The following is a 26,007-nucleotide window of genomic DNA, read 5'->3' on the forward strand; positions in this document are numbered from 1 at the left end:
CAGAGGTAGGTGGATCACTTGAGGTCAGGAGTTCGAGACCAGCCTGGCCAACATGGTGAAACTCCATCTCTACTTAAAATACAAAAATTACCAGGGTGTTGTGGTGCAAGCCTGTAGCCCCAGCTACTTGGGAGGCTGAGGCAGGAGCATCGCTTGAATCAGGGAGGTGGAGGTTGCAGTGAGCTGAGATTGTGTCACTGCACTCCAGCCTGGGTGACAGTGAGACTCTGAAAAAAAAAAAAGATTAAAAAGCTAACAAATAGGCTGGGCACAGTGGCTTATGCCTATAATCCCTGCACTTTGGGAAGTTGAGGTGGGTGGATCACCTGAGGTCAGGAGTTCAAGACCAGCCAGGCCAATATGGTGAAACCCCATCTCTCCTAAAAATACAAAAAAAAATTAGCTGGGTGTGGTGGCAGGCACCCAGATACTCAGGAGGCTGAGGCAGGAGAATCGCTTGAACCCGGGAGGCAAGGTTGCAATGAACTGAGATTGTGCCATTGCACTCTAGCCTGGGCAACAAGAATGAAATTCTGTCTCAGAAAAAAAAAAATAGAAAGAAATAAACAAATGGTAATAAATGATAAAAATACATTTTAAAGTAATAAACCCATATTCTTAAAAATTGGCCAGGTGCGATGGCTCATGCTTGTAATCCCAGCACTTTGGGAGGCTGAGGCGGGCAGATCACGAGGTCAAGAGATCGAGACCATCCTGGCCAACATGGTGAAACCCTCTCTCTACTAAAAATACAAAAAAATTAGCTGGGCATGGTGGCGCACACCTGTAGTCCCAGCTACTCTGGAGGCTGAGGCAGGAGAATCGCTTGAACCCAGGAGGCGGAGGTTGCAGTGAGATGAGATCATGCCACTGCGCTCCAGCCTGGCGACAGACAGAGACTCCATCTAAAAAAGAAACCATCAAGGATGGTGACAATTATTGTAACAGGGAGACCCGTTTATGTAGTTCAAGTGTCAGATACTAGAATTTCCCCAAGTTAAACATCTGCAGCATTAAAGGTGAGGAGGCCTGGCCAAATGCTTGCCTATAGGTTCATAGAAGAGCATCAACAAATAGCCCACAAGCGTGAGGAAGAAAGCTCAACCTCACTGCACAGGAATATCATTTACACCAATTAGCTCAGTGTATTAAGAAAACTCCTAATACAGCATTGGCAGTCCTTGGGGAAACGAGCATCAATGCACTGTTGAGATGAGGTATTGATTGGTACCGCCCTACTAGAGAGTAATTTTAGAGTATCTGTCAAACATTAGAGGCAAGGGTTGGTTCTGGTGAAAACCAGAAAACCTCCTAGACAAATTCTAAAAAAGCCGTATTCTTTTCTTCAAGACAGGGTCGCACTGTCACCGAGGCTGCAGTGCAATGGTGTTACACGGCCCACTGCAGCCTCAAATTCCTGTGCTCAAGGGATCCTCCTACCTTAGCCTCCCAGGTAGCTGGGACTACAGGCACACACCACCATGCCTGGCTAAATTTTATTTATTTATTTATTTATTTATTTATTTATTTATTTAGAGACAGAATCTTGCTCTGTTGCCCAGGCTAGGGTGCAGTGGTGCAATCTTGGCTCACTGCAACCTCCACCTCCTGGGTTCCAGGTATTCTCCTGCCTCAGCCTCCCGAGATAGGTGCCTGCCATCATGCCTGGCTAATTTTTGTATTTTTAGTAGAGATGGGGTTTCACCATGTTAGCCAGGCTGGTCTTGAACTCCCGACCTCAAGTGATCCACCCGCCTCGGCCTCCCAAACTGCTGGGATTACAGGCATGAGCCACCATGCCCGGCCTAATTTATTATTATTTGTACAGACAGGGCATCCCTATGGTGCCTAAGCTAGTTTCCAACTACTGGGCTCAAGCCATCCTTCTGCCTCGGCCTCCCTAGTGCTGGGATTACAGGTGTGAGCCATTGAACTTCTAGAAATTTATTCTTCTGCCATACTGGCTCATGTGCTACAAACACCATATTTTGTGGCAGAATGGTTTGTAATTACAAAAGACAGGAAGCCATTTCAATATTTATCAATAAGGGACCCATCTGATATAATGAACCACCAAGAAGTCTCTAAAAAAGAATGCAATCAGGTGTGGTGGCTCACACCTGTAATCTCAGCACTTTGGGAGGCCAAGACAGGAGGATCACTTGAGCCCAGGAGTTCGAGATCAGCTTAAGCAACATAGTGAGACCCTGTATCTACAATAAATAAATAAATAAATATTAGCCATGGGTAGTGGGGTGTGCCTGTAGTCCCAGCAACTCAGGAGGGTGAGGCAGGTTGCAGTGAGGAGTGATTGAATCACTGCACTCCAGTCTGGGCAACAGAGCAAGACCCTGTTTCAAAAAACAAAAAGTCAATCATGGTAATTCAAATAGAAAAGCAATGAGTAAATAAAGAAGGAAGACAAGGGCATGCTACTCAGGCCCAGCCCCTTACCTTGATAGTCATCTGGGGAATCCACAAGGGAAGAAATTGAGTAAGCTGGAGGTGGGAGGAGTGGGGGGCATTGCCCAGGTGTGAGGCAGGGCAGGTAGGGACTGTAGGCCTTTGGGTGCTGGGCAGGCAGTCTCCAGACACAGGCAAGCTGTGGTGGGGGATCAGGTGAGAAGAGGCCGCCCAGGAGTTTCACAAATCTGCCTGTGGCAGGTCTGTACTGAACATGCCCTTTCCTTCCTTTCCACAAAGACTACAGGGGCACCTCTTAGCCCTGCTGATTTCTAAACCCTGGGCCCCAAGGCGTTCAGGGGCAGTAGAATGGCCCTGGGGTAGAGGATGGCTGAAGGGCTTCGATCCCAACGGTGAGCGGGGCTCCTGAGATCTGTCTCCTCTTCTTCTGCACCCACAGCCAGGACATTCCTGCCATGCAGGGCCCCCGGGACTCTTCCAGTCCGGGGGTATGGGGAGAGGGGCAGCCGGCGGGTGCCCAGAAGCCTTGCATCCCAGCAGGAGGGCTGGAATCAGGGTGAATACTTGAGGCCACAGATCACAGGGCCCAGCAGAGGAGATTCTTAAGTGGCCTTAAGACACAGTGTCTCCAGGGGTTCTGCCCTGCAAACTGCACAGGCCGCTCCCTTCTTTGTAGAAAGAAGGGTTGGGTCTCCCACCTCCAGCTCTCCCGCTGAGGAGCAGTGGATACAGGTTCTGAGGATCCTGAGGGCAAGTCTATGCAACACCAAAGAGAAAGCTTTCTGCCTCCCTGGATTTTCTGGAATAATTCTGGCAAACGCAGGATAGAGTTGTTTGGTTGTCAGAAATTACCCAGAAAGGCTGGCGTGGTGGCTCACGCCTGTAATCCCAGCACTTTGGGAGGCCGAGGTGGGCTGATCACCTGAGGTCAGGAGTTGGAGACTAGACTGGCCAACATGGCCAAACCCTGTCTCTATTAAAAATACAAAAATTAGCTGGGTGTGGTGGTGTGTGCCTGTAATCCCAGCTACTCGGGAGGCTGAGGCAGGAGAACCGCTTGAGCCCGGGAGGCGGAGGTTGCAGTGAGCCGAGAACGCGCCACTTCACTCCAGCCTAAGCCACAGGGCGAGACTCCATGGAAAGAAGGAAGGAAGGAGAGAGGGAAGGAAGGAGGGAAGGAGGGAGGGAGGAACAGATGCCCGGGAAGAGTGCAACCAGGTTACAGGGCAGGGTCGGAGGGAGGGCATCTGGGAGCTTTTCTTTGCCCTCAGAAAAGCACTAAGGATTTATATCTGAATGCTCCACACACAAAGCCAAGGCCCCTAGAGCTGAGGAAATGGAGTGCACAGAGACCCAGAAGCTTGCCCCAGATCACTTCACTGGTGGCCACAATGTCAGCTGGTCCTGACCCCCAGCCTTCCCCTAAAGCCAGTCTCCATCCGTGAAAGCAGGTACTAGCATGCCCGCTCCGGATAACCCAAAACCCCAGGCCTGCCAGTGCCCAGCCACTGTCAGGGTACCTTGATGAGACGGGCCACCTGCCCTGGCCTCTCCCCTGCAGCCACACAGGGGGTGCCCCACACACCTGAGAGGGGAGGCCCAGAAGCTTCCAGGGGGAGCCTGTTCCCTGCCTACCCTGGTGACTCAGGAGCCCCTGGGCACCTCACCCCATCCTTTGTCTCTCTACTTCCTCCTCCACCAAGGGACAATGAAATCGACATGCCCTGCAGCAAAGTCACCAGGAAAATGTGACTCCACAGCAATTAAGTGATTTTCTTTTCACAAAAACAAAGGTCCAGTGAGGCTCACTAGGAGGCTCCCCCTGGGGACTCTGGCCACAGACACACCATGCTTTAAATTCCAACCTGGCTTCACAGAAACTGGAGGTTTAAATCAGGAGCCCATCTTTAGCTCTTTAGAAGGACTCCCCTCCGCATACAGTTTGTAGAGCCACCCAGCAACGTTACTTTTGTCACTAAGAACAGAATTCTCGTTGGCCAAGCTGGCATCATAGAGTGATTCACCCACATGCGGCCCAGATAGTAATGCTCTACCCTCTTCAAAAAGCCAATTTCAGCTGGGTGCGGCGGCTCACGCCTGTAATCCCAGCACTTTGGGAGGCTGAGGCGGGCGGATCACCTGAGGTTGGGAGTTCGAGACCATCCTGGCCAACATGGTGAAACCCCATCTCTACTAAAAATACAAAAATTAGCCGGGCCTGGTGGCGCAATACTATAATCCCAGCTACTTGGGAGGCTGAGGCAGTAGAATCACTTGAACCCGGGAGGCAGAGTTTGCAGTGAGCCGACATAGCGCCACTGCACTCCAGCCTGGGCGACAGAGTGAGATTTGGTCTCAAAAAATGAAAAAGAAAGTTTTCCCATTGGAAGGAACAGGCAAGGAGGACCCAAACTCAGCTCCCAGAGAAGTGTCGCTGAAATCCCCTGGGGCCTACAGTCTTTTAGGAATCACTGGGCAATCCCCCAAGCATGTGGGATAGAAAGAAACATCACACATTGAAGTTCTGGAGACTATGCCAAAAAGTCAATCCACCAAGCTGCTCAGTCACTGAGAACAATTGCAGGTCCCGTGCTGGTGGAGCATAGTTCCAGCACACACAATGTGAAGGGCTTCCCCTGGAGTTGTGCAAGCTGCAGCCCAGCCCAGAGGATGCAGGAGCCAAGGCCAGGAACAGCCCAGTCACACAAATAGGAGTACAATGGCTAGAGCTCTTGAAAATATGTTTACTCTCACTGGAAATCCAAGAAATGCACATTAAAACAATCACACATCATCCTGCCGGGCACTTAATAAATGGGGTATGATAAAAGGGCACTTCTTGTAACTTTATTGGAAAACAAGTTAGTAGTATGTACAAACAGCTTTCAATACGCCTATGTCCATTATACCAGTAATTCCACTTTTGGGCATGCAACTTTTTTTTTTTTTTTTTTTGAGATGGAGTCTCGCTCTGTCGCTCAGGCTAGAGTGCAGAGGTGTGATCTCGGCTCACTGCAGCCTCTGCCTCCTGGATTTAAGTGATTCTCCTGCCTCAGCCTCCCAAGTAGCTTCGATTACAGGTGCCTACCACCACGCCTGGCTAATTTTTTGTATTTTTAGCACAGATGAGGTTTCACCATGTTGGCCAGGATGGTCTTGAACTCCTAACCTCAAGTGATCCGCCCGCCTCGGCCTCCTAAACTGCTGGGATTACAGGTATGAGCCACTGTGCCTGGCCATTGGTAAGGTTTTATTTAAACATCTTCATGCAACTTTAAAATAATCAAAAATTTACACAAAGAGTTATGCAAGGATATTAATTACAAAATTAATACTCCAAAAAGGCAAAGATAACTTATACAGTGGGCTTTAATAGTGGGCTGTGGAATGCAGAGAATTAAAACGGGGTCACCTAGAGGCACTGGGCTGGCTGGCAGTCTGGAGAAGTCTTCTGGGTGAGCAGTCTTCTGGGATCGGGTCAATAAGAAGAAGCCTGCCCTGCTAAGCTGGGGTGGTGGGTGGGGGGTCTTTCAGGCATAGGACCAAGGCAGGATGGAGCCAGAGTGGCTGGAGAGGAGTACCCTGGCACCTGACCTGCTAGGGGTCTGGAAGCAAGGGTCGCAAGTAAGAATTTTACATTGAGGGCACAGAAAAGTCACGGAGGGTTTCATGCAGGAGAGCCATGTGATACAGTGCCTTTATTTATTTATTTATTTTTGAGACGGAGCTTTGCTCTTATTGCCCAGGCTAGAGTGCCATGGCGCGATCTCAGCTCACTGCAACTCTGTCTCCCAGGTTCAAGCGATTCTCCTGCCTCAGCCTCCCGAGTAGCTGGGATTACAGGCAAGTGCCATCACACCCAGCTAATTTTTTCTATTTTTAGTAGAGACAGGGTTTCTCCATGTTGGTCAGGCTGGTCTCCAACTTCCAACCTCAGGTGATCTGTGATACGGTACTTTTAAAAAGATCACTCTGGTTGCTGTGGGGTGAAAGAATGAAAGGGAAACCAGGAGACAACTGAGTCTGTTGCAAAAGCAGAGGAACACAATGAAGGTGGCTTCGATGGACATGCTGAGAAGTGGGTGGATACCGGACAGATTTTGGAGGTGGAGCCCACAGGACTCGGTCCTTATTGGCGTCTCCTGTGGAGGGTTGGACAGGGAGGTGGTGCCCAGACTGCCTGCTTGAGCACCAGGAGCTTAAGTTTCTGGAGCCTTTGACTGAGATGGGAACGAACCCTAGGCAGAAGGCTGCACAAATGGAAGCTGTCTGTTGAGAATTATACCAACTTTGGACATGAAGCTAATGGAAAAAGAACATCCAAAAAGGACCATGGAAGGTTGCCCCTGAAGCTCGTGAAAATAAGGAACGTCCAAATGGCTGCCATTTACCGGGGCTGTGATGAGCACCAACACGGTGTTAAGTGAAAAAAGCCTTGCTGAGATCTGGGGAACAATGGAGCCATGGGTCCCTGAAGGACTGGGGCAGGGTCCAAGATGGAAATGCCTTACATTAAATTTAACCTCCAAAGAACGATTTCGGAATTTCACAACATTGCCTCGAGCTGACCCTTACTCCCACATGTTGTACCTAAAGTGGCCAGCCAACATTCCTTCCTCCCCTGCTGGCTGGACTTCTGGTTTGATAAGAGCTGCTGGGAGCTGGGGGAAGCCTGGCAGATACTGGAGACTATCCCAGCTGGGCCTAAACTGAAAATCAAGGCGGGGGAGGCAAAGGAGAGCTCCTGCCACCTGTGAGGGGCCTATGACAGAGCAAGGGCAGACTAGGGAGTCAGGATGACCAGGCGAAGGCCCAACACTAGGCAGCTACATGATCTAACACAAATGACTTAACTCTTCAAACAACAATATTCTCATTTATCAATCAATGGCAGTTACCAAAATAGAGACGCGACAAACCATCAGGCAGCATGGAATTCAAGACAATATACTGCACACAGATGCGCTAGAGAGGAACAAAGGGGCAGCCTTCGAGGAGTTGTAACTGTCATAGATGGCAAGGCGTGGGGGCCCACGCCTGTAATCTTGGCATTTTGGGAGGCCAAGGCAGGATCCCTTGAGGTCAGGAGTTCGAGACCAGCCTGGCCAATGTGGCAAAACCCTATCTCTACTAAAAATACAAAAAATAGCTGGGCCTGGTGGCGGGTGCCTGTAGTCCCAGCTACTCAGGAGGCTGAGGCAGGAGAATCGCTTGAACCCGGAAGACAAAGGTTGCAGTGAGCCGAGACAGATTGCGCCACTTCACTCCAGCCTGGGCGACAGAGTGAGACTGTGTCTCCAAAAACAAACAAAGAAACTGTCGTAGATCTTTCTGCATCCCGTAAGGGCGGCAAAGCGCCTAAAGTATAAAAACATGAAATAGCAAATATGACATTCACTGATAGTGTTGCTCCAATAGACATTTATCGATGCTGTGCAATGAAAACAAGACAACACACCCATTTCAGATACCCATGAAACACTTAGAAAAATAGGCAATAGATTAGGTCACAAAGAAAACTGCAAATTCCCAAAGGTCAAAATAGCACCTAATTCATTTTCCTTCTTTTCTTTTTCTTTTTCTTTTTTTTTTTTTTTTTTTTTTTGAGACAGAGTCTCACTTGTCCAGGCTGGAGTACAGTGGCACAATCTCTGCTCACTACACCTCCCAGGTTCAAGTGATGCTCCAGCCTCAGCCTCCCTAGTAGCTGGGATTACAGGCACCCACCACCACGCCTGGCTAATTTTTTTGTTTTGTTTTGTTTTGTTGGTAATTTTAGTAGAGATGGGGTTTTGCCCTGTTGGCCAGGCTGGTCTTGAACTCCTGGCCTCAAGTGATCCTCCCACCTCGGCCTCCCAAAGTGCTGGGATTACAGGCATGAGCCACCATGGCTGGCCAACCTAATTCATTTTCTAACAAGGCAACAGAATTAGAAATGAAAAACAAAAGCAAATAAAATAGTTTAAAAATTGCAGAATTGACTGAGGATGGTGGTTCATGCCTGTAAACCCAGCACTTTGGGAGGCCAAGGTGGGAGGATTCCTTGAGCCCAGTAGTTCAAGACTAGTCTGGGCAACATACTGAAACCCTCATCTCTACAAAAAATATAAAATATTAGTTGTACATGGTGGTGTTCACCTGTAATCCCAGCTACTCAGGAGGTTGAGGCAGGAGGATGGCTTGAGCCCAGGAGTTCGAGCTTGTCAAAAGAAAAAATGATAATAAAAAATAAAAATTAAAAAAGCACAAAATCTAGGAAAAAAATAATGAAAACATGACATATCAAAATTTAAATTATAAAACACTCAGAGAAAATGTCATTGCTGTTAGCATTACAGAACTAAACAAAAAAAAAATAAATGAACTAAGCATGTAACTAAGCATGTTTTACAGAAAAGGGCAAGAAAATAAACCCAAATAAAGTAAGAGGAGGGAAAATAAGATATAGAAGTTAAACTATCAGAAATCGGAAAAATTATAAAATTGATCAATGTATTAAAAAGTTGTTTCTCTTAAAAGCAAAATAGGTAAACTACTGGGTAGCCTAATCAAAGAAAATGCAAACACTAAAAAATGGGGGATGCATAAATACAATATATATAGGTAGACTCTATTCAAATAACTTGAAAGAGTTCATGAAACTAATGATTTTCTAGCAAAATGCAATTTGCCAATTTACTCCTCCTCCAACGAGAAAACCAACAGAGCAATAGTACTGAAAAATTTTGTGAATATTATTAAAGAACTACTCCTAAAAACGTACCTGGTCCAAACACGTGATAACGACATATTTTAAACCTTCCAGAAACAGGCATAGTGGCACACTCCTGTAGTCTCAGCTACTTGGGAGGCTGAGGCAGGAGGATGGCTTGAGCCCAGGAGTTCAAGGCTGCAGTGAGCTGTGATCATGCCATTGACTCCAGCATGGGTGACAGAGCAAGATCCTTTCTCAAAAAAAAAAAGAGAAAAAAACCCAAAACCAAACCAAAAAAGACCAGGAGATCTGTCCAAATTTGATGATCCTTCTCTAGAGCTCTAGCCCAAAGCTGTGCAATAGGAATATAATTCAAGCCACATGGGTAATTAAAAAATGTCTAGGGCTGGGCACAGCAGTTCACACCTGTAATCCCAGCACTTGGGGAGGCCGAGGGGGGCAGATCACATGAGGACAGGGGTTCAAGACCAGCCTGGCCAACATGGTGAAACCTCATCTCTACTAAAAATACAAAAATTAGCTGGGCCTGGTGGCGCACACCTGTCATCCCAGCTACTTGGGAGGCTGAGGCAGGAGATTCGTTTGAACCCAGGAGGTGAAGGTAGCAGTCAGCCGAGATCATGCCACTGCACTCCAGCCTGAGTGACAGACTGAGACTCCGTCTCAAAAAAAGAAAAAAAAAAGTCTACTCACCACATTTACAAAAGTAAAAACAGGTTAAATTAACTTTAATAAGAGATTTTATTTAAGTCAAAATACATATTTTTTCTTTTTTTTAAACAGGGTCTCACTCTGTTGCCCAGGCTGGAGTGCAATGGCTCGATCACGGCTCACTGCAGCCTTAACCACTTGGGCTCAGGGTATCCTCCCACCACAGCCTCCTGAGTAGCGGGGAGTACAGTCGCACCCCACCACACCTGGCTAATTTTTTTTATTATTTGTAGAGACGAGGTCTTGCTATTTTACCCAGGCTCAGTAAGCCACCTTTAAATGTCTAGATTTATAAATACTATTAAGTGTTTTCGTAAGTAACAATGATTAATAGTACAATCTGGGAGGAGGGTGGAATGGAAGAGAAAAAGGCCATTTTCTGGTTAGTTCTGCCAATGACTCGAGTTGGAAGCATCTGGAAGCACTGTGGAAAGCTCAGGGCACAGAGTCCCCCAGGGCAGACAGGCCCAGACAGGCAGACCAATAATGGCAAGTTGATGGATCTGGAGTGTATTCCCTCCTCTGCCACCCCCGCCCACCTTTGTATTTCTAGGAGCTTCTCTCTGGGCCTGTTTTCTCATTTGGAACTCTACAGGTTAGATAAGATCTCTAACGGGCTGCCCAGCTCTTACAACCCAGGATGCTTCCCTCTATTCACACCGTCAGTCCCCAGGGCCTCTGTGTTACAAGTGCTAGGGATCTAATCGTAAGCAAAAGACAGGGAAGAAAAATACGACCAAATAATCCCACAAGAGGACGTCAAAATCCACTGTGGCAAGTGCCATGAAGGAGGGGAGCACCAGGTGTGTTAGGACAGGGTAATTCTGTGGGCATGATGACAGAGGGTGTGGGAAGAGGTGGGGAAGAGAGTCTCTGGGAGTTGGGGAGGAGGAAGAGGGCTCAGCAGGGGCAGATGGGAGGAGGGGAGGTGGAAAAGGCTTGGAACAGCCGCCATGGAAAGTGGGAGTCCAGCAGACACACACAGTAGGGCTGCCCAGCAGCTTAGAGCAACCCACCATGCACGCAGCATACAGAGACATGCAACCACGGTCTATTCACTGAATCCCGCGAAATGCCACGTAGGTCATTTCAATCTGACATTCTTCCACCAGCAGAGAAGAAAAGACTAGATGCTTTTTACAATTCTAGTTTACTTCTCTTTAGAATGCCCTTACAAGAACTGACTCACACGTATCACTAAGCAGACATCCACACTCAGCTATGCAATCTTTCATCAGCCAACCCTCGGTCAGCTCCATGGAACCACGTGGGTAAAGAAAAAGCCAGCAGCTATTCCATAGACAGGGGAAGCACTCGGGGGCAAGCGACGATCACCAAGCACCACAGCACCCAGGAGGTCCCGCTGACCACCGCAGCGCCTGAGAAATGCACTGTCAATCAACACCGCAAAACAGGCTCAGATACTGTGAAGCACTCAAACATTTTTTTAAAACAGGAAGACAGGTTTTTTTTTTTTTTTTTAAAGATAATAGCATTTGGTTTTTCAAATATTCATGAATGATAGGGCAGATAGAGAATACATTAACAAAGGCAGTATGAGGGAATAAATTTAAAAAAAAAAAGAGAAAGCTCTCGTAAGCAAAAGCTGCCTTCCAGCTACATGGAAAAACACTCCAGTGCCCTAAGTAAATAAATAATAAAAGGATATGGAAACAATACACCCTGAAAACGCTTGTGCCTTCTCTGTTCTCCTGGGCAGAAGCAGCGCTGACAGGTTTGTGCTACCGCGGTTACAGACCCAGCTAGCATGTATTTACCCAATAACACTTTTCAAAGAACCAGAGAGGACATTTCAAAGAACTGACGCCATTTCTCTAGATTTATTAGTATATATATCCCTTTTTTTTTTTTTACCCCAAGCTCTAGTACCAACTCCCAACAAGGACACCCTGACCCCCGGACTAGAAAAAAGCTAAGATTCGAATTTTGACGTGCTCAGACCACACCATTTTCCTTCCCCCTGAGAGGAAGGCTCTTAAGAATACCCACAAGGAAAACTAAAACAATGCACAGTGATTTTTCATTCTTGCCACACCTAGTCCTTATTGTTCGGAAAACACTTAAATTTGCACAGGTTCTATCTGTTTCACGATTATAGCCACAGTCTTGCCCGTTTACGTATTTTCATTTCTTTTTGTCTTTTCTTTTCTTTTTTTTTTTTGGAGACAGTCTTGCTCTGTCGCCCAGGCTGGAATGAAGTGGCTCGATCTCGGCTCACTGCAACCTCCACCTCCTGGGTTCAAGCGATTCTCCTGCCTCAGCCTCCCGAGTAGCTGGGACTACAGGCGCCCACCACCAGGCCCAGCTAATTTTTGTATTTTTAGTAGAGATGGGGTTTCACCATGTTGACCAGGATGGTCTTGAACTCTTGACCTCAGGTGATCCGCCAGCCTCAGCCTCCCAAAGTGCTGGGATTACAGGTGTGAGCCACCATGCCCAGCCTTCGTTTCTTTTTCTTAAACATATGCTACACTACCATTAAAAGCAACTTGTGCAACAAGTATGTACAGAACAAAACACTAATATACTTACTGGGAAAACAGAGCAAACAGACAAAAAAGAAACTAAAGTGGGGCTGGGCATAGTGGCTCACGCCTGTAATCCCAGCACTTTGGGAGGCCAAGGCGGGCGGATCACCTGAGGTCAGGAGTTAGAGACCAGCCTGGCCAACATGACGAAACCCTGTCTCTACTAACAAAATACAAAAATTATCTGGGCTTGGTAGCGGGTGCCTATAATCCCAGCTATTTGGGAGGCTGAGGCAGGAGAATCATTTGAACCCAGGAGGCAGAGGTTGCAGTGAGCCAAGATCACGCCACTGCACTCCAGCCTGGGCAATAGAGCGAGACTCTGTCAAAAAGAAAGAAAGAGAGAGAAAGAGACAGAGAGAGGGAGAGAGGGACAGAGGGAGAGAGGGAGTGGGAAGGGAGGGAGAGAAGGAGGGAGGGAGGGAAAGCGAAAGAAAGCAAAAAAAGCAAAAAAGCAAGAAACTAAAAGGGAAACAATAACAATCCAGGCTCACAGAATTTCAGAGCTAAAGGGGTCTTAGTGAATAAGAGGTTAAAAGACTCGCACTAGGGCAGAAAATTGGTAGCAAAGACAGCTCTAGAACTGCTGCAGCAGGCAGGGAACTAGTTACACTTTTTTTTTTCTTTTCTTCTGGAGACAGGTTCTCACTCTGTTGCCCAGGCTGGAGTGCAGTGGTGTGGTCCCTGCTCACTGCAGCCTCGACCTCCTGGGCTCAAGCGATTCTCCCACCTCAACGTCCCAAGTGCAGGGGCTATAGGCACGCATCACCACGTCTGGCTAAATTCTGTATTTTTTGTAGAGATGGAGTTTCACCATGTTGCCCAGGCTGGTCTTGAACTCCTGGGCTCAAGTGATCCACCCATCTCAGCCTCCCAAAGTGCTGGGATTATGGGCATGAGGTACCACGGCTGGCCCAATTCACACTTCTTAAGCCAACCTTCCTGCATGTGACCAGTCTCCTGCTGTAGTTTGTCCCTGCTGCCCAAGAAAACCTAAGACATTCACCAGCCTAGGGCAGCGGGCTGCTCTCGATGGCATCTGTTACAGGCCTTTCTTAGGTTTAGCATTATTTGATTATGTGATGTGATTATTTTATTAATATGTGTCTTCTCAGCTAGGCCATAAGTTGTACAAGGCCGGTCATACCTCCCTGTGGTACAGAGAAGCCTAAGAAGGCAGTCAACATTTCCAGATCAAGTCACTTTTTCTGGAATATTAACTTTTATCGGACAGGCCCTGGGATTTGATAATACTTGATTTAGCATGATTTTACTTCCCTTCATTCGTCTGAGAGCAGACAGATTCTATGAATGAGACAGCCAAAGGTTGGTTTTCTTTCTCAAAGACTGTGAATGGTGGCTAGGTGTGGTGACTCATGCTTGTAATTCCAGCACTTTGGGAGGCCAAGGTGGGAGGATTGCTGGAGCCCAGGAGTTCGAGACTAGCCTGGGAGATATAGTGAGACCTTGTCTCTACAAAAAATTTAAAAATTAGCTGGGCATGGTGTTGTGCACCTGTGGTCACAGCTACTTGAGAGGCTGAGGCGGGAGGATCGCTTGAGCCCGAGAGGTGGAGGCTGCAGTGAACCTTGATGGTGCTACTGCACTCCAGGCTGGGTGACAGAGCAACATCCTGTCTCATGAAAAAAAAAAATTGTTGGCAGGGCGCAATGGCTCACGCCTGTAATCCTAGCACTTTGGGAGGCCAAGGTGGGCGGACCACCTGAGGTCGGGAGTTCGAGACCAGCCTGACCAATGTGGAGAGATCCCGTCTCTACTAAAAAATACAAAATTAGCCGGGCATGGTGGTGCATGCCTGTAATCCCAGCTACTCGGGAGGCTGAGGCAGGAGAATCGCTTTAACTCAAGAGGCGGAGATTGCAGTGAGCCGAGATCGTGCCATTGCACTCCAGCCTGGGCAACATGAGCGAAACTCCGTCTCAAAAAAAGAAAAAAAGAAGGTTTACACCTATGTATTATCTTGTTTCAAAAAAAAAAAGAACAAAAAACACTGTGAACAGCAAACTGCTTGGTGACCCGTGTGTAAGTTAGTCCAACATCCCATACAAAGCAAAATGTCACTAACAAAGGCATCCTATTATTCTTAGGCAATTAGAAGGCAAAGAGCAATAGAACACAGAGAAACCAATTTTTGGCCCATGGCACTAATCTGCAGACTAGAAATCCTCAAAGTGGCTGGGCACAGTGGTTCACGCCTGTAATCCCAAAACTTTGGGAGGCTGAGGCTGGAGGATCACTTGAAGTCAGGAGTTAAGAGACCAGCCTGCCCAGCATGGTGAAACTCCACCTCTACTAAAAATATAAAAATTAGCCAGGCCTGGTGGCACGCGCCTGTAATCTCAGCTACTTGGAAGGCTGAGGCAGGAGAATCGCTTGAGCCCAGGAATCAGAGGTTGCAGTGAGCTAAGATTGTGCCACTATACTCCAGCTGGGGCGACAGAGCGAGACTCTATCTTAAGAAAAAAGAAATCCTCGGCCGGGCGCGGTGGCTCAAGCCTGTAATCCCAGCATTTTGGGAGGCCGAGACGGGCGGATCACAAGGTCAGGAGGTCGAGACCATCCTGTCTAACACGGTGAAACCCCGTCTCTACTAAAAATGCAAAAAACTAGCCGGGCGTAGTGGCGGGTGCCTGTAGTCCCACCTACTTGGGAGGGTGAGGCAGGAGAATGGCAAGAACCCGGGAGGCGGAGCTTGCAGTGAGCCGAGATCGTGCCACCGCACTCCAGCCTGGGCGACTGAGCAAGACTCCGTCTCAAAAAAAAAAAAAAAAGAAAAGAAATCCTCAAAGTATGTTCACTAGAATTCCTAATTCCATACAGTTCATCAAACAAGGCAGTAGCAGCCATCTCACCATTCCGCTAAGAAGAAAAGATCAAGTCCATGGGCCCTAAAAACCTGAAAGTTTCACAAATGTTAAGGGTTAGAAGAAAAAGAAAAGGAATCCCTGAAACCCTTTAAGGAAGCAGTCAGAGCGCTGTGTCCCAGCACTGCAGCCCAGAAGGCCACCACCCAGCCCTTGGGGAATGCTGCCTTCATCTATCCGACAGCCAGGGTCTCAATCTGTCACCCAGGCTGGAGGGCAGTGACACGATCACAGCTCAGTTCAGCCTCAACCTCCTGGGCTCAAGCAATCCTCCCACCTCAGCCTCCCAAGTAGCTGGGACTACAGGTGCACCACCACACCCAGCTAGTATTTTTTACTTTTTGTAGAGACAGGGTCTCACTAGGTTGCCCAGGTTCTTCTCAAACTCTTGGGCTCAAGTGTTCCTCCTGCCTTGGCCTCCCAAAGTGCTGGGATTACAAGCGTGAGCCACTGCGCTTGGCCTGATCTTACTGCTATTACTACATTATCCAGAAATTATATTTATGTGTTGAGAAAATTAGATCTACACACTGTAAGCACAATATAATAATAGTTATATTTGGATGGCATAATTATGGGTGATTTATATTTTCTTTTTCATGCTATTCTATGGTCTATAAATGCTTTCCAATGAATCACTTGAGGTCAAGAGTTCGAGACCAGCCTGGCCAACATGGTGAAACACCATCTCTACTAAAAACACAAAAATTAGCTGGGCTTGTTGGCATGTACCTGTAATCCCAGCTACTTGCAAGGTTGAGGCAGGAGATTGCTTGAACTTGGGAGGCAGAGGCTGTAGTGAGCCCAGATCGTGCTACTGCACTCCAGCCTGGGTGACAGAGTGAGAATCTATCTCAAAAAAAAAAAAAAAAAAAAAAAGTTTTCCAATGATTATATACCAGATTTGTAATAATTTTTTTTTTTTTTTTTTTTTTTTTTTTAAGACAAAATCTTCCTCTGTCCCAGGCTGGAGTGCAGTGGCGCGATCTCGGCTCACTACAACCTCTGCCTGCCGGGTTCAAGCAATTCTTGTGCCTCACCCTCCCGAGTAGCTGGGATTACAGGCGCCGGCCACCACGCCCAACTTTTTTTTTTTTTTTTTTTTTGTATTTTCATGTTGGCCAGGATGGTCTCGCTCTCTTGACCTCGTGATCCGCCCGCCTCGGCCTCCCAAAGTACTGAGATTACAGGTGTGAGCTACCACACCTGGCCCAGATTTGTAATAATTTAAACAAAGATATATAATTTTAAGACTCCACAACATCCTCATATAATTTTTTTTTTTTTTTTTTTTTTTTAGACAGAGTGTCACTCTTTTGCCCAGGCTGGAGTGCTGTGGCATGATCTCGGCTCACTGTAACCTCAAACTCCCAGGCTCAGGTGATTCTTCCATCTCAGCCTCCTGCATAGTTGGCACTACAGGCACATACCACCATGCCCGGCTAATGTTTTGTATTTTCAATAGAGATGGGGTTTTGCTATGTTGTCTAGGCTGGTCTTGAACTCCTGGAGTCAAGCAATCCACCAGTCTATTCAAATAAATGAGGGTACATCTATTCACAGTAACACAGCCATTAAAAGAACGAACATGCAGTTATGGACCAATATGAAACTATCTCTGAGACATGTTATTTAACTAAACTGCAAGATGCAGAATATATGCTATCATTTGTACAAAATTAATTTTAAGACTGAATGTGGTGACTCACATCTGTAATCCCAACACTTTGGGAGGCCGAGGCAAGAGGATCACTTGAGGCCAGGAGTTCAAGACCAGCCTGGGCAACATAGTGAGACCCTGTCTTTACCAAAAAATACAAAAATTAGCTGGGCATGGTGGCATGTGACTATAGTCTCAGATAATTGGGAGGCTAAAGTAGGAAGATTGCTTGAGCCCAGGAGTTCAAGGCTGCACTGAGCTATGATTTTTTCCACTGCACTCCAGCCTAGGCAACAGAGCCAGACCCTGTCTGCAAAAAACACAAATAAGCAAACAAATACATGAATGAATAATATTAATTTTAAGACATATTTATTTGTGCATGTATTGGCTATCTCTGGAAGGCTCACCTAGAAAGTTATAGTAAAATTGCCTTGAAAGAGGGGCAATGGAGGACTAGGGGAAAGGAAAGAGAAAAACAGATGAGAGGAAAACTTAATTTTCTTTTTCTTTTTGAGACAGAAGTCTCGCTCTGTCACCCAGGGTGGAGTGAAGTGGCACGATCTTGGCTCACTGCAACCTCCACCCTGCCTCCCCCACCCAAGCGATTCTCCCACCTCAGCCTCCCAAGTAGCTAGGATTATGGGCACCCGCCATCACACCCAGCTGATTTTTGTATTTTTAGTAGAGACGGGGTTTCGTCATGTTGGCCAGGCTGGTCTCGAACTCCTGACATAAGGTGATCCACCCACCCCAGCCTCCCAAAATGCTGGGATTATAGGCGTGAGCCACCACTCTTGGCCGAAACCTTAACTTTCACTATATATATCCTTTTAGTACTTTGGGTTTTTGTTTATTTGTTTGCTTGAGATGGGGTCTCACTCTGTTGTCCAGACTGGAGTGCAGTAGCACAACCACAGCTCACTGCAGCCTCAAGCTCCTGGGTTCAAGCATTCTTCTCACCACAGCCTCCCCAGTAGCTAGGACTACAGGCACCATCACCACATCTAGCTTTTTGTTTTTCTTTCTTGGAAACAGCGTCTCTCGGTCAGGTGCGGTGGCTCACGTCTGTAATCCCAGCACTTTGGGAGGCTGAGGCGGGTGGATCACGAGCTCAGGAGTTCAAGACCAGCCTGGCCAATATGGTGAAACCTCGTCTCTACTAAAAATACAAAAAATTAGCCAGGCATGGGGCACTGTAGTCCCAGCTACTCGGGAGGCTGAGGTGAGAGAATGGCGTGTACCTGGGAGGCAGAGCTTGCAGTGAGCTGAGATGGCGCCACTGCACTCCAGCCTGGGTGACAGAGCGAGATTCCATCTCAGAAAGAAAGAGAGAGAGAGAGAGAGAGAAGAAAGAAAGAAAGAAAGAAAGAAAGAAAGAAAGAAAGAAAGAAAGAAAGAAAGAAAGAAAGAAAGAAAGAAAGAAAGAAAGAAAGAAAGAAAGAAAGAAAGAAAGGAAAAGAAAGGAAAAGAAAGGAAAAGAAAGAAAAGAAAGAAAAGAAAGAAAAGAAAGAAAAAGAAAAGAAAGAAAAGAAAGAAAAGAAAGGTCTCTCAGCCGGGCACAGTGGCTCATGTCGGTAATCCCAACACTTTGGGAGGTCGAGGCGGGTGGATTACCTGAGGTCAGGAGTTCAAGACTAGCCTGGACCACATGGTGAAACCCTGTCTCTACTAAAAATACAAAAATTAGCTGGGCGTGGTGGCAGGTGCCTGTAGTCCCAGCTACTCAGGATGCTGAGGCAGGAGAATCACTTGAACCTGGGAGGTGGAGGTTGCGGTGAGCCATGATTGGACCATTGTATTCCAGCCTGGGTGACAGAGTGAGACTGTCAAAAGAAAGAGAGAGAGAGAGAGAGAGAGAGAGAGAGAGAGAGAGAGAGAGAGAGAGGGAGGGAGGGAGGGAGGGAGGGAGGGAGGGAGGGAGGGAGGGAGGGAGGGAGGGAGGAAGGAAGGAAGGAAGGAAGGAAGGAAGGAGAAGGGGGAGGAGGAGAGGGAAGGAGGAAGGGAAGAAGGAAGGGAGGAAGGAAGGGAGGAAGGAAGAGGAAGGAAGGAAGGGAGGAAGGGAGGAAGGGAGGAAGGGAGGAAGGAAGGAAGGAAGGAAGGAAGGAAGGAAGGAAGGAAGGAAGGAAGGAAGGAAGGAAGGAAGGAAGGAAGGAAGGCAGGCTCTCTATATTGTCCAGGCTGGTGTTGAACTCCTGGGCTCAAGTGAGTCTCCTGACTTAACCTCTGGAGTAGCTAGGATTACAGGCATGAGCCACTGCACCAGGACTTTTTTTGTACTTGAAATGTTGTACTATGAGCATTTATTACTAAAAAATAAACAAACTTAAAAAGGTTTGGTGGGAAACTACACCAGTGAGTTTTCTAAGTGTCTCGGCAGCTATGCATGATCTTCAGGTCGGAGGCAACCCCTTAACAAGTGCTGCCTCCAGCAGACACAACACCGGGAGGGGCCAGGCAGGCTCCTGCAGACCCAGCACCCGCAGGGGAACTGATCGGTTTTCTCTGCTGACTTCTGGAACCAGGTCTAGACAAATCCATACTCCGGTTCAGCCAGAGCAAGAACACTGTGTCCTCTGATAACAATGTCAAATTCTCACTTGTATGTAGTAAATAAGGAATATTTTACCTTTCAGCAAAGGTGTCGAGTTTCCCCAACTCATCAGAGAGGCCAACCAGGGAATCCAAGGTCCCCACCTAGACAGATCATAAAAACGTCAGAGGCTCACAGGTTTCTGGCCAAGCATGATGCCATCTCAACAACAGGGCAGGGACTCTGTCACTTCATCTTGAATTTGTCACCTTTGGTCAATGGCCAAAGTAGAAAGTAGAAAGAACTCTTAATAGAAACCAGTGGATTTGGGGGTGTCTTCATTTACTTATTTTTGACCAACAGGATAAACTGTCATGTGCCTGCCATAGGAAGGAGTGACTATGATGTTACCATCTGATCTTAACTCATTTTCCTCTTAGAATGGCAGCTTGCTAGTCAGTCATGTTGTTAATCCCCATAGCTAAGGAAGAGATACACCAGAAAGCAAGTTAAAGAAGTTCCCATTCTTAAAAGCTTTTCTGCTCCAAGACAGTCCCACCAGTATTTATTTATTTATTTATTTATTTATTTACTTACTTATTCATTCATTCATTCATTCATTTATTTTTTGAGACAGAGTTTCGCTCCTGTTGCCCAGGCTGTAGTGAAATGGCGCGATCTCAGCTCACCTCAACCTCTGCCTCCTGGATTCAAGCAATTCTCCTGCCTCAGCCTTCCTGGGTAGCTGGGATTACAGGCATGCACCACCATGCCCGGCTAATTTTTTATATTTAGTAGAGATGGGGTTTCTCCATGTTGGTCAGGCTGGTCTTGAACTCCCGACTTCAGGTGATCCACCTGCCTTGGCCTCCCAAAGTGCTGGAATTGCAGGCACGAGCCACTGCGCCCAGCCCCACCAGTCTTTTTCTCTGTTCTTTGCTGTTATTAACCATGATCTTGAGGCCGAGGTGGGCAGATCACCTGAGGTCAGGAGTTTGAGACCAGCCTGGCCAATATGGCAAAACCCTGCCTCTACTAAAAATACAAAAATTAGCCGGGCATGGTGGCATGCACCCGTAATCCCAGCTACTTGAGAGTCTGAGGCAGGAAAATCACTTGCACCCGGGAGGTGGAGGTTGCAGTCAGCTGAGATTGCACCACTGCACTCCAGCCTGGGCAACAGAGTGAGACTGCATCTCAAAAAAAAAAAAAAATCTTGCTGGGGAAGGAGGCAGCTTTTCCTCCCACTTCATCATTCACCTGGGTCCTTTTCTTTTCAGAGTACTTATGATCTGGTTTTTGTTGTTGTTGTTGTTGTTGTTTTTTGAGATCTCGGCTCACTGCAATCTCTGCCTCCCAGGTTCAAGTGATTCTTCTGCCTCAGCCTCCCGGATAGCTGGTATTACAGGCATGTGCCCCATGCGTGGCTAATGTTTTTTGTATTTTTAGTAGAGATGGGGTTTGGTCATGTTGTCCAGGCTGGTCTCGAACTCCTGACCTCAAGTGATCCTCCTGCCTCGACCTCCCAAAATGCTGGGATTTTGGCCAAGGAGTAAGCCTCAGTGCCTGACCATGATCTATTTCTTAGTGTAGAAATTACTACAATGTCCAAAATTGTATTTAAAGGTCTTTTCACAGAATTAGAAAGAAAAGGGTTGCTATCATGTAGTACCACCAACTAGATGTTAAAAAGTAATTAGGTTCTGAGACTTGGCAGAATTTCAAGAAAAAAAAAATTAAGAAAAGTAATTAGGAGGCCGGGCACAGTGGCTCACACCTGTAATCTCAACACTTTGGGAGGCTGAGAGTTTGAGACCAGACTGGTCAACCTGGTGACACACTGTCTCTACTAAAAATACAAAAACTAGCCAGGCATGGTCATGTGCCTATAATCACAGCTACTGGGGAGGCTGAGGCAGGAGAATCACTTGAACCCAGGAGGCGGAGGTTGCAGTGAGCCTAGATTGCACCACTGCATTCCAGCCTGGGTGACAGAGCGAGACTCCATTCAAAAAAAAGGTAATTAGGAAATGATGAAACCTGAGTATCTCTACCAAGTCAAGTCGCTTCTTTTCAAGCAACTTAATTTTAAGCAACTTCTGCAGGGGCTGTGTCTTCTTTTTTTTTTTTTTTTTTTTTTTAATCTTTTTACCTTCCAGAGTCCAGCACAGTGCCTCACACACAGTATCGATGAGTGGATGCAGAATTTACTAGCCCGTACAGTGTCCGTTGCTGGACAAGCAGGGGAAGGCTTAAAAAGGTAGCAAGACGTGGGTTCAGAACCCACTGCTGCCACTTACCATCCTGACAATCCTCGTAATCACTTAGCCTCTCCCAGCCTGTCCCGAGAGTCAGCGGGGACAAGCTGACTTGTAAAGAGGGAGGAGGAAAAGCTTCCCGGTGATGCATTTAAAGTACCTAGCCATCAGCACCTTGCTCAGCAAATGTTAACAAATGGGGTGGCATCACAACCCTGGGAGCTGATGGTGCAGCTGTTTTGGCAGAGGGGCAAAGTGAGGTTTGAAAGGGGACTATGTGGCAGTTTTCTACAAAAGCAGATGCTGGGCAGTCAGTGCCATCTCACCAGCACCTGTGTCATCAGCGCCATCTCATCAGCACATGTGCCACGTGGTCTGGGAGAAAGTTGTAGTGTCTTCCCTGTGGAAACCTACAGCACTTTGGGAGGCTGGGGCAGGCAGATCACGAGGTCAGGAGTTCAAGACCGGCCTGACCAACATGGTGAAACCACCATCTCTACTAAAAACACAAAAATTAGCTGGGCGTGGTGGCAGGTGTCTGTAATCCCAGCTACTTGGGAGGCTGAGGCAGGAGAATTGCTTGAACCTGGAAGGCAGAGGTTGCAGTGAGCCAAGATTGTGCCATTGCACTCCAGCCTATGCAATAAGAGCAAAACTCTGTCTCAAATAAAAAAAAAAGAAAAAAAGAAAGAAAAAAAAAAAAAGAATTGTGCATTTCGGCTGGGCACAGTGGCTCACACCTATAATCCCAGCACTTTGGGAGGCCAAGGCGGGTGGCCTCACCCGAGGTCAGGAGTTCAAGACTAGCCTGCCCAACACGGCAAAACCTCATCTCTACTAATAATACAAAAATTAGCTGGGCATGGTGGCATGCACCTATAATCCTAGCTACTCAGGAGGCTGAGGCAGGAGAATCACTTGAACTCGGGAGGCGGAGGTTGCAGTGAGCCGAGATCATGCCACTGCACTCCACCCTGGGTGATAAGAGTGAACTCTATCTCCAAAAAAAAAAAAAAAAAAAAAAAATTGCACATGTCTCATTCTTCTTTAATGTTAGTTTTGAACCTTGCCCTCCACTCCAAGAGCCGTCAGATGCCTGGGCACGACCCAAACTCCCTTCTGCCACCAAATCCCCTCTCTTCCCCTCCCGCAGGACCAAAGGGATCCTAGATTTCCTCCCCTGCCCCCAGGTCAAGTACAATCAAGGCTGAAGCCCCCGCAAGCCTGCTCATCTAAACTATATGGTTGTCTTCTGAGATGTTGCAGACAAACCAGGAGGAGCCAGAGGAACACCCGAGAGGACTTGAGTGTGCATTTAACACACTTCCCACTTTTTGAAGCATTAGACACTGCTACCCACAACCTTGTCCCCCTGTTCATTCCTTCCTGTGGCTGCACCTACATAGGTAACACAATTAATTTGGGACTTTGGCACGATATCCCACCTAGCCCATCACTTCCCTGTCCATCCTCAAACCTCAGCTTGTCCTCAGCCCCCGCATTTGCCTTGATACTTTCTCCTTGGGTTCCTGAAGTAGCAACCTCTGTCTCCCTCTCCCCTCTCCCCCTGACCAATCCATCTTCTTTTCACTCCTCCCCAGGAATTTTACCTTGAAGTCAGGAATAGCGAATTTGGTATTATAAGACAGGTTGGACTTGGAGGTTACAGTATTCATCCTCTCCAGAGCTTGCACATTTTCCTTATCTCCAGGGGCGGAAATTAACCAAAACTCCGACATGCTTCCAGTCTTCTCTTACCCAGTGACTGCCTAGAACCAGCACAAACATACACAAACAGAAACAGGAGGAGAGATGTGTCAGATATCCCTGCCTCACCACTCCCTACCCTCCAATTCATCCTTTCTAGGATCTGTGAGCTCCAAGAACATCCATTTGCAAAAGCAAAGCGCTTATCTCCACCTAGGCAGCCCTCAGGTGTTCAAGAAACTCCAGAGCTCCTTGGTCCCTGCAGTGGTTCTGGCTGGTTTTCAGGAGCAGAGGAGGAGGGAGAGGTTCCTTTCTTTCTCTCCACCTGGGTGAACAACCCCTATCAGGCATCATAAAACGGGAGGACAGTAAGCTGGAGGCGGACACCTTCTGGGGGAATATTTGTCTTCCTTCCATACCGCATCTTCTGGGATGCAGGATGGGGTGGAGGAAGGCGTGGGATGAGGGAGGGATTTTCACAACAGGCTACCAGGTCAAACCGCAGGTCAAACTGGCCAACCTTGTGATTGCTATTAGCTTTAAAAATAGACTTCAGAAGGATTTTTTAAAAATATATACATATATATAAGAAAAAAAAGTAGTAGTGGGTGAGGGGAACTACTAAAGTCTTTTTTCCACTAGGCGAGGTGCCCGCTCAGCAGAGCTGGATCCCTTGTCCGGCCTGGCGGGTGGTTTTGCGGCCGCGTCTGCGGCCTCTACGGTTGATTCGATTCGTGCTGCTCCTTCACAGGTGTCCACACCCGCACCTTTCCCCCTCGGCCGGGTTCCCCCTTTCCGCTGCCTCTCCGCCGCGTCTCCGGACGGCTGGGGGAAAGCAGGATAAGCTCCGAGGAGCCAGAGACACCTGGTGGAACCTCTTCCTTTCGGACTCCCGGTCCCGCTCCAATCCGAGGGCGTTTTGTCCTCTCCTAACCCCGCGCAGACCCAACCCAGCTCCTTTCCGCCTTGACTGCCCATGGCCTGGGGACGAACTGGCCCCCCGCAGCATCTGCGGAGATGCCACCTACCCGGCCGCGGGGGAGCGCGGGGAGGTGCCCGCTGCCCACGTTCCCAATGGGAAAGCGCAGGCCGTGGCGCAGCCGGACCCCGTGCCTGTGTCCCCACCCCGCCCCCGCCTCGGGTCCCAGCTCTGCGGTGCGTCCTTACCGGGAGCAGGAGGGGCGCGGACCGCGCGGTAGGGGCTGCAGGCGACCGGCGGCAGGTGCGAGGCCGCAGCGCACTGCCGGCTCCCGGGAGGCAGCGGCTTCGCTGCCCCGCGCCCCGCCCCGCCTTTTATCCCAGGCGCGGGGGCGGCCCCTGCCCCGCCGGATATTTGCATACGGGCCGCCCGCCTCTCGCCTCGCTCCAGCCGGGGGCCGGAGACCCGGGGAGCAGGTGCAGGCGCCCGGCGGGAAGGCGCGGAGGGGCCGCGCGGGGTCTCCGGTCCCCTAAGCGCGCGGGCTGGGTCCCTGGGGGCTTCTGCGGCGCGTCCCACAGGGTCTCCAGCCGTACGACTGCGCTGCCCCGTCCCGGACGCGTGGACTGCTGAGCCGAGCAGGAGTCGGGAAAGGGCTCCGAGCTCGGAACCACTCCGCCCTCCCGCTGCGGCCGCCGCAGCCCCGCCTGGTCACCCGCTCTCGCCTCACAGCGACAGGCGCGGATCTCAGGGGAATCACCTACTCCCAGGTGTCTCCAGGCCAGTGCACGAGACAAGGCCGACCTGTGGGGAACCACGCAACAGGTGCGCAGGTGCTCAGGACACACCTGGGTAGACAGCGAAGCTTTTCCTGTCCGTGTGGGCGCGGGTGAGCGCCCGGTTACCCAGGAAACTCCCACCTCACCCTCTCCACCTTCCGAATTGCTCTGTGGAGGGGGGGAGGGGGGGAGTTACAGCTCACCGTGCGACGATCAGAGGTGAGTTCGTGATTGGTACTATCTGGAACCAGGAGGCGGAAACCCTAGAAATTAACGTGTGAAAGTTAAAAACAAGACAAAACCAAAGGAAAACTCGGAGAATTCATTTTCTCTGGACTCTTTGAAGGAGAAAACTTTAAAGCATCCTTCCATGTAGGCGATGTTTTCAGTGGTTTCTGGGAAGGATAAAGATCTCAAGAGTGTCCTTGAGGGGGCATTGGAGAAGGTATTCTTGCTTCCTTAAACGTGGACTCCCCCTCCTATGTAAACTAGCCCCATCTATCAACCCATCCTTGTGAATGCATCGGGATCTTTGGGAGAAGGATTTGACATCATCTGAGACTTAAGGTGGGATGGGAAGCCCCAGAGACAGGACAGAAAGCTGACTTTGAGATCACAGTGGGGTCGTACTGCGAACCTAGGGTAGACTTGGAAGTCCCAGCACCTGTAGCAGGCATCATTGTTATTGGGACACTAAAGTGCATTAGTCAGTCCTTGCAACATCTTCCTAAGGGAGGATACCTGAAACCAAGGGATGAGGAAACCCCGGTATGTTTGAGGACATTAAGTGGCTATTCCAGAGAAGGAGTGGCTCAGTTAGACATTAGAGTAGGGTGGTCTCCAATCTTGGACTTTATCCAGGCACACCAT

General features: G+C 48.4%; 1 protein-coding gene and 1 non-coding gene across 8 annotated transcripts in view; both read right to left on the reverse strand.

Moving 5' to 3' along the window:
• The window catches only part of ATP6V1C2 (ATPase H+ transporting V1 subunit C2), a 66,271-nt gene extending 41,228 nt beyond the window's left edge, over nt 1-25,043 (reverse strand). For all 7 annotated transcript variants that reach the window (XM_015111712.3, XM_015111714.3, XM_015111711.3 and 4 more), the window contains exons 1-3: nt 24,610-25,043; nt 23,346-23,504; nt 19,574-19,641 (exon numbers count right to left, since the gene is read on the reverse strand). In XM_015111712.3, coding sequence (XP_014967198.1) covers nt 19,574-19,641; nt 23,346-23,474 — 197 coding nt within the window. In that variant the 5' untranslated portion in view covers nt 23,475-23,504; nt 24,610-25,043. The remainder of the gene's footprint in view (nt 1-19,573; nt 19,642-23,345; nt 23,505-24,609) is intronic.
• On the reverse strand, nt 1,279-1,343 carry LOC114672003 (U7 small nuclear RNA). Its single transcript, XR_003722206.1, has one exon. It is a non-coding gene; the product is annotated as a U7 small nuclear RNA (small nuclear RNA).
• Nucleotides 25,044-26,007: the final 964 nt, after the last annotated feature.

Source organism: Macaca mulatta, chromosome 13 (assembly GCF_049350105.2).
Source record: "Macaca mulatta isolate MMU2019108-1 chromosome 13, T2T-MMU8v2.0, whole genome shotgun sequence".
NCBI classification, from domain to species: domain Eukaryota; kingdom Metazoa; phylum Chordata; class Mammalia; order Primates; family Cercopithecidae; genus Macaca; species Macaca mulatta.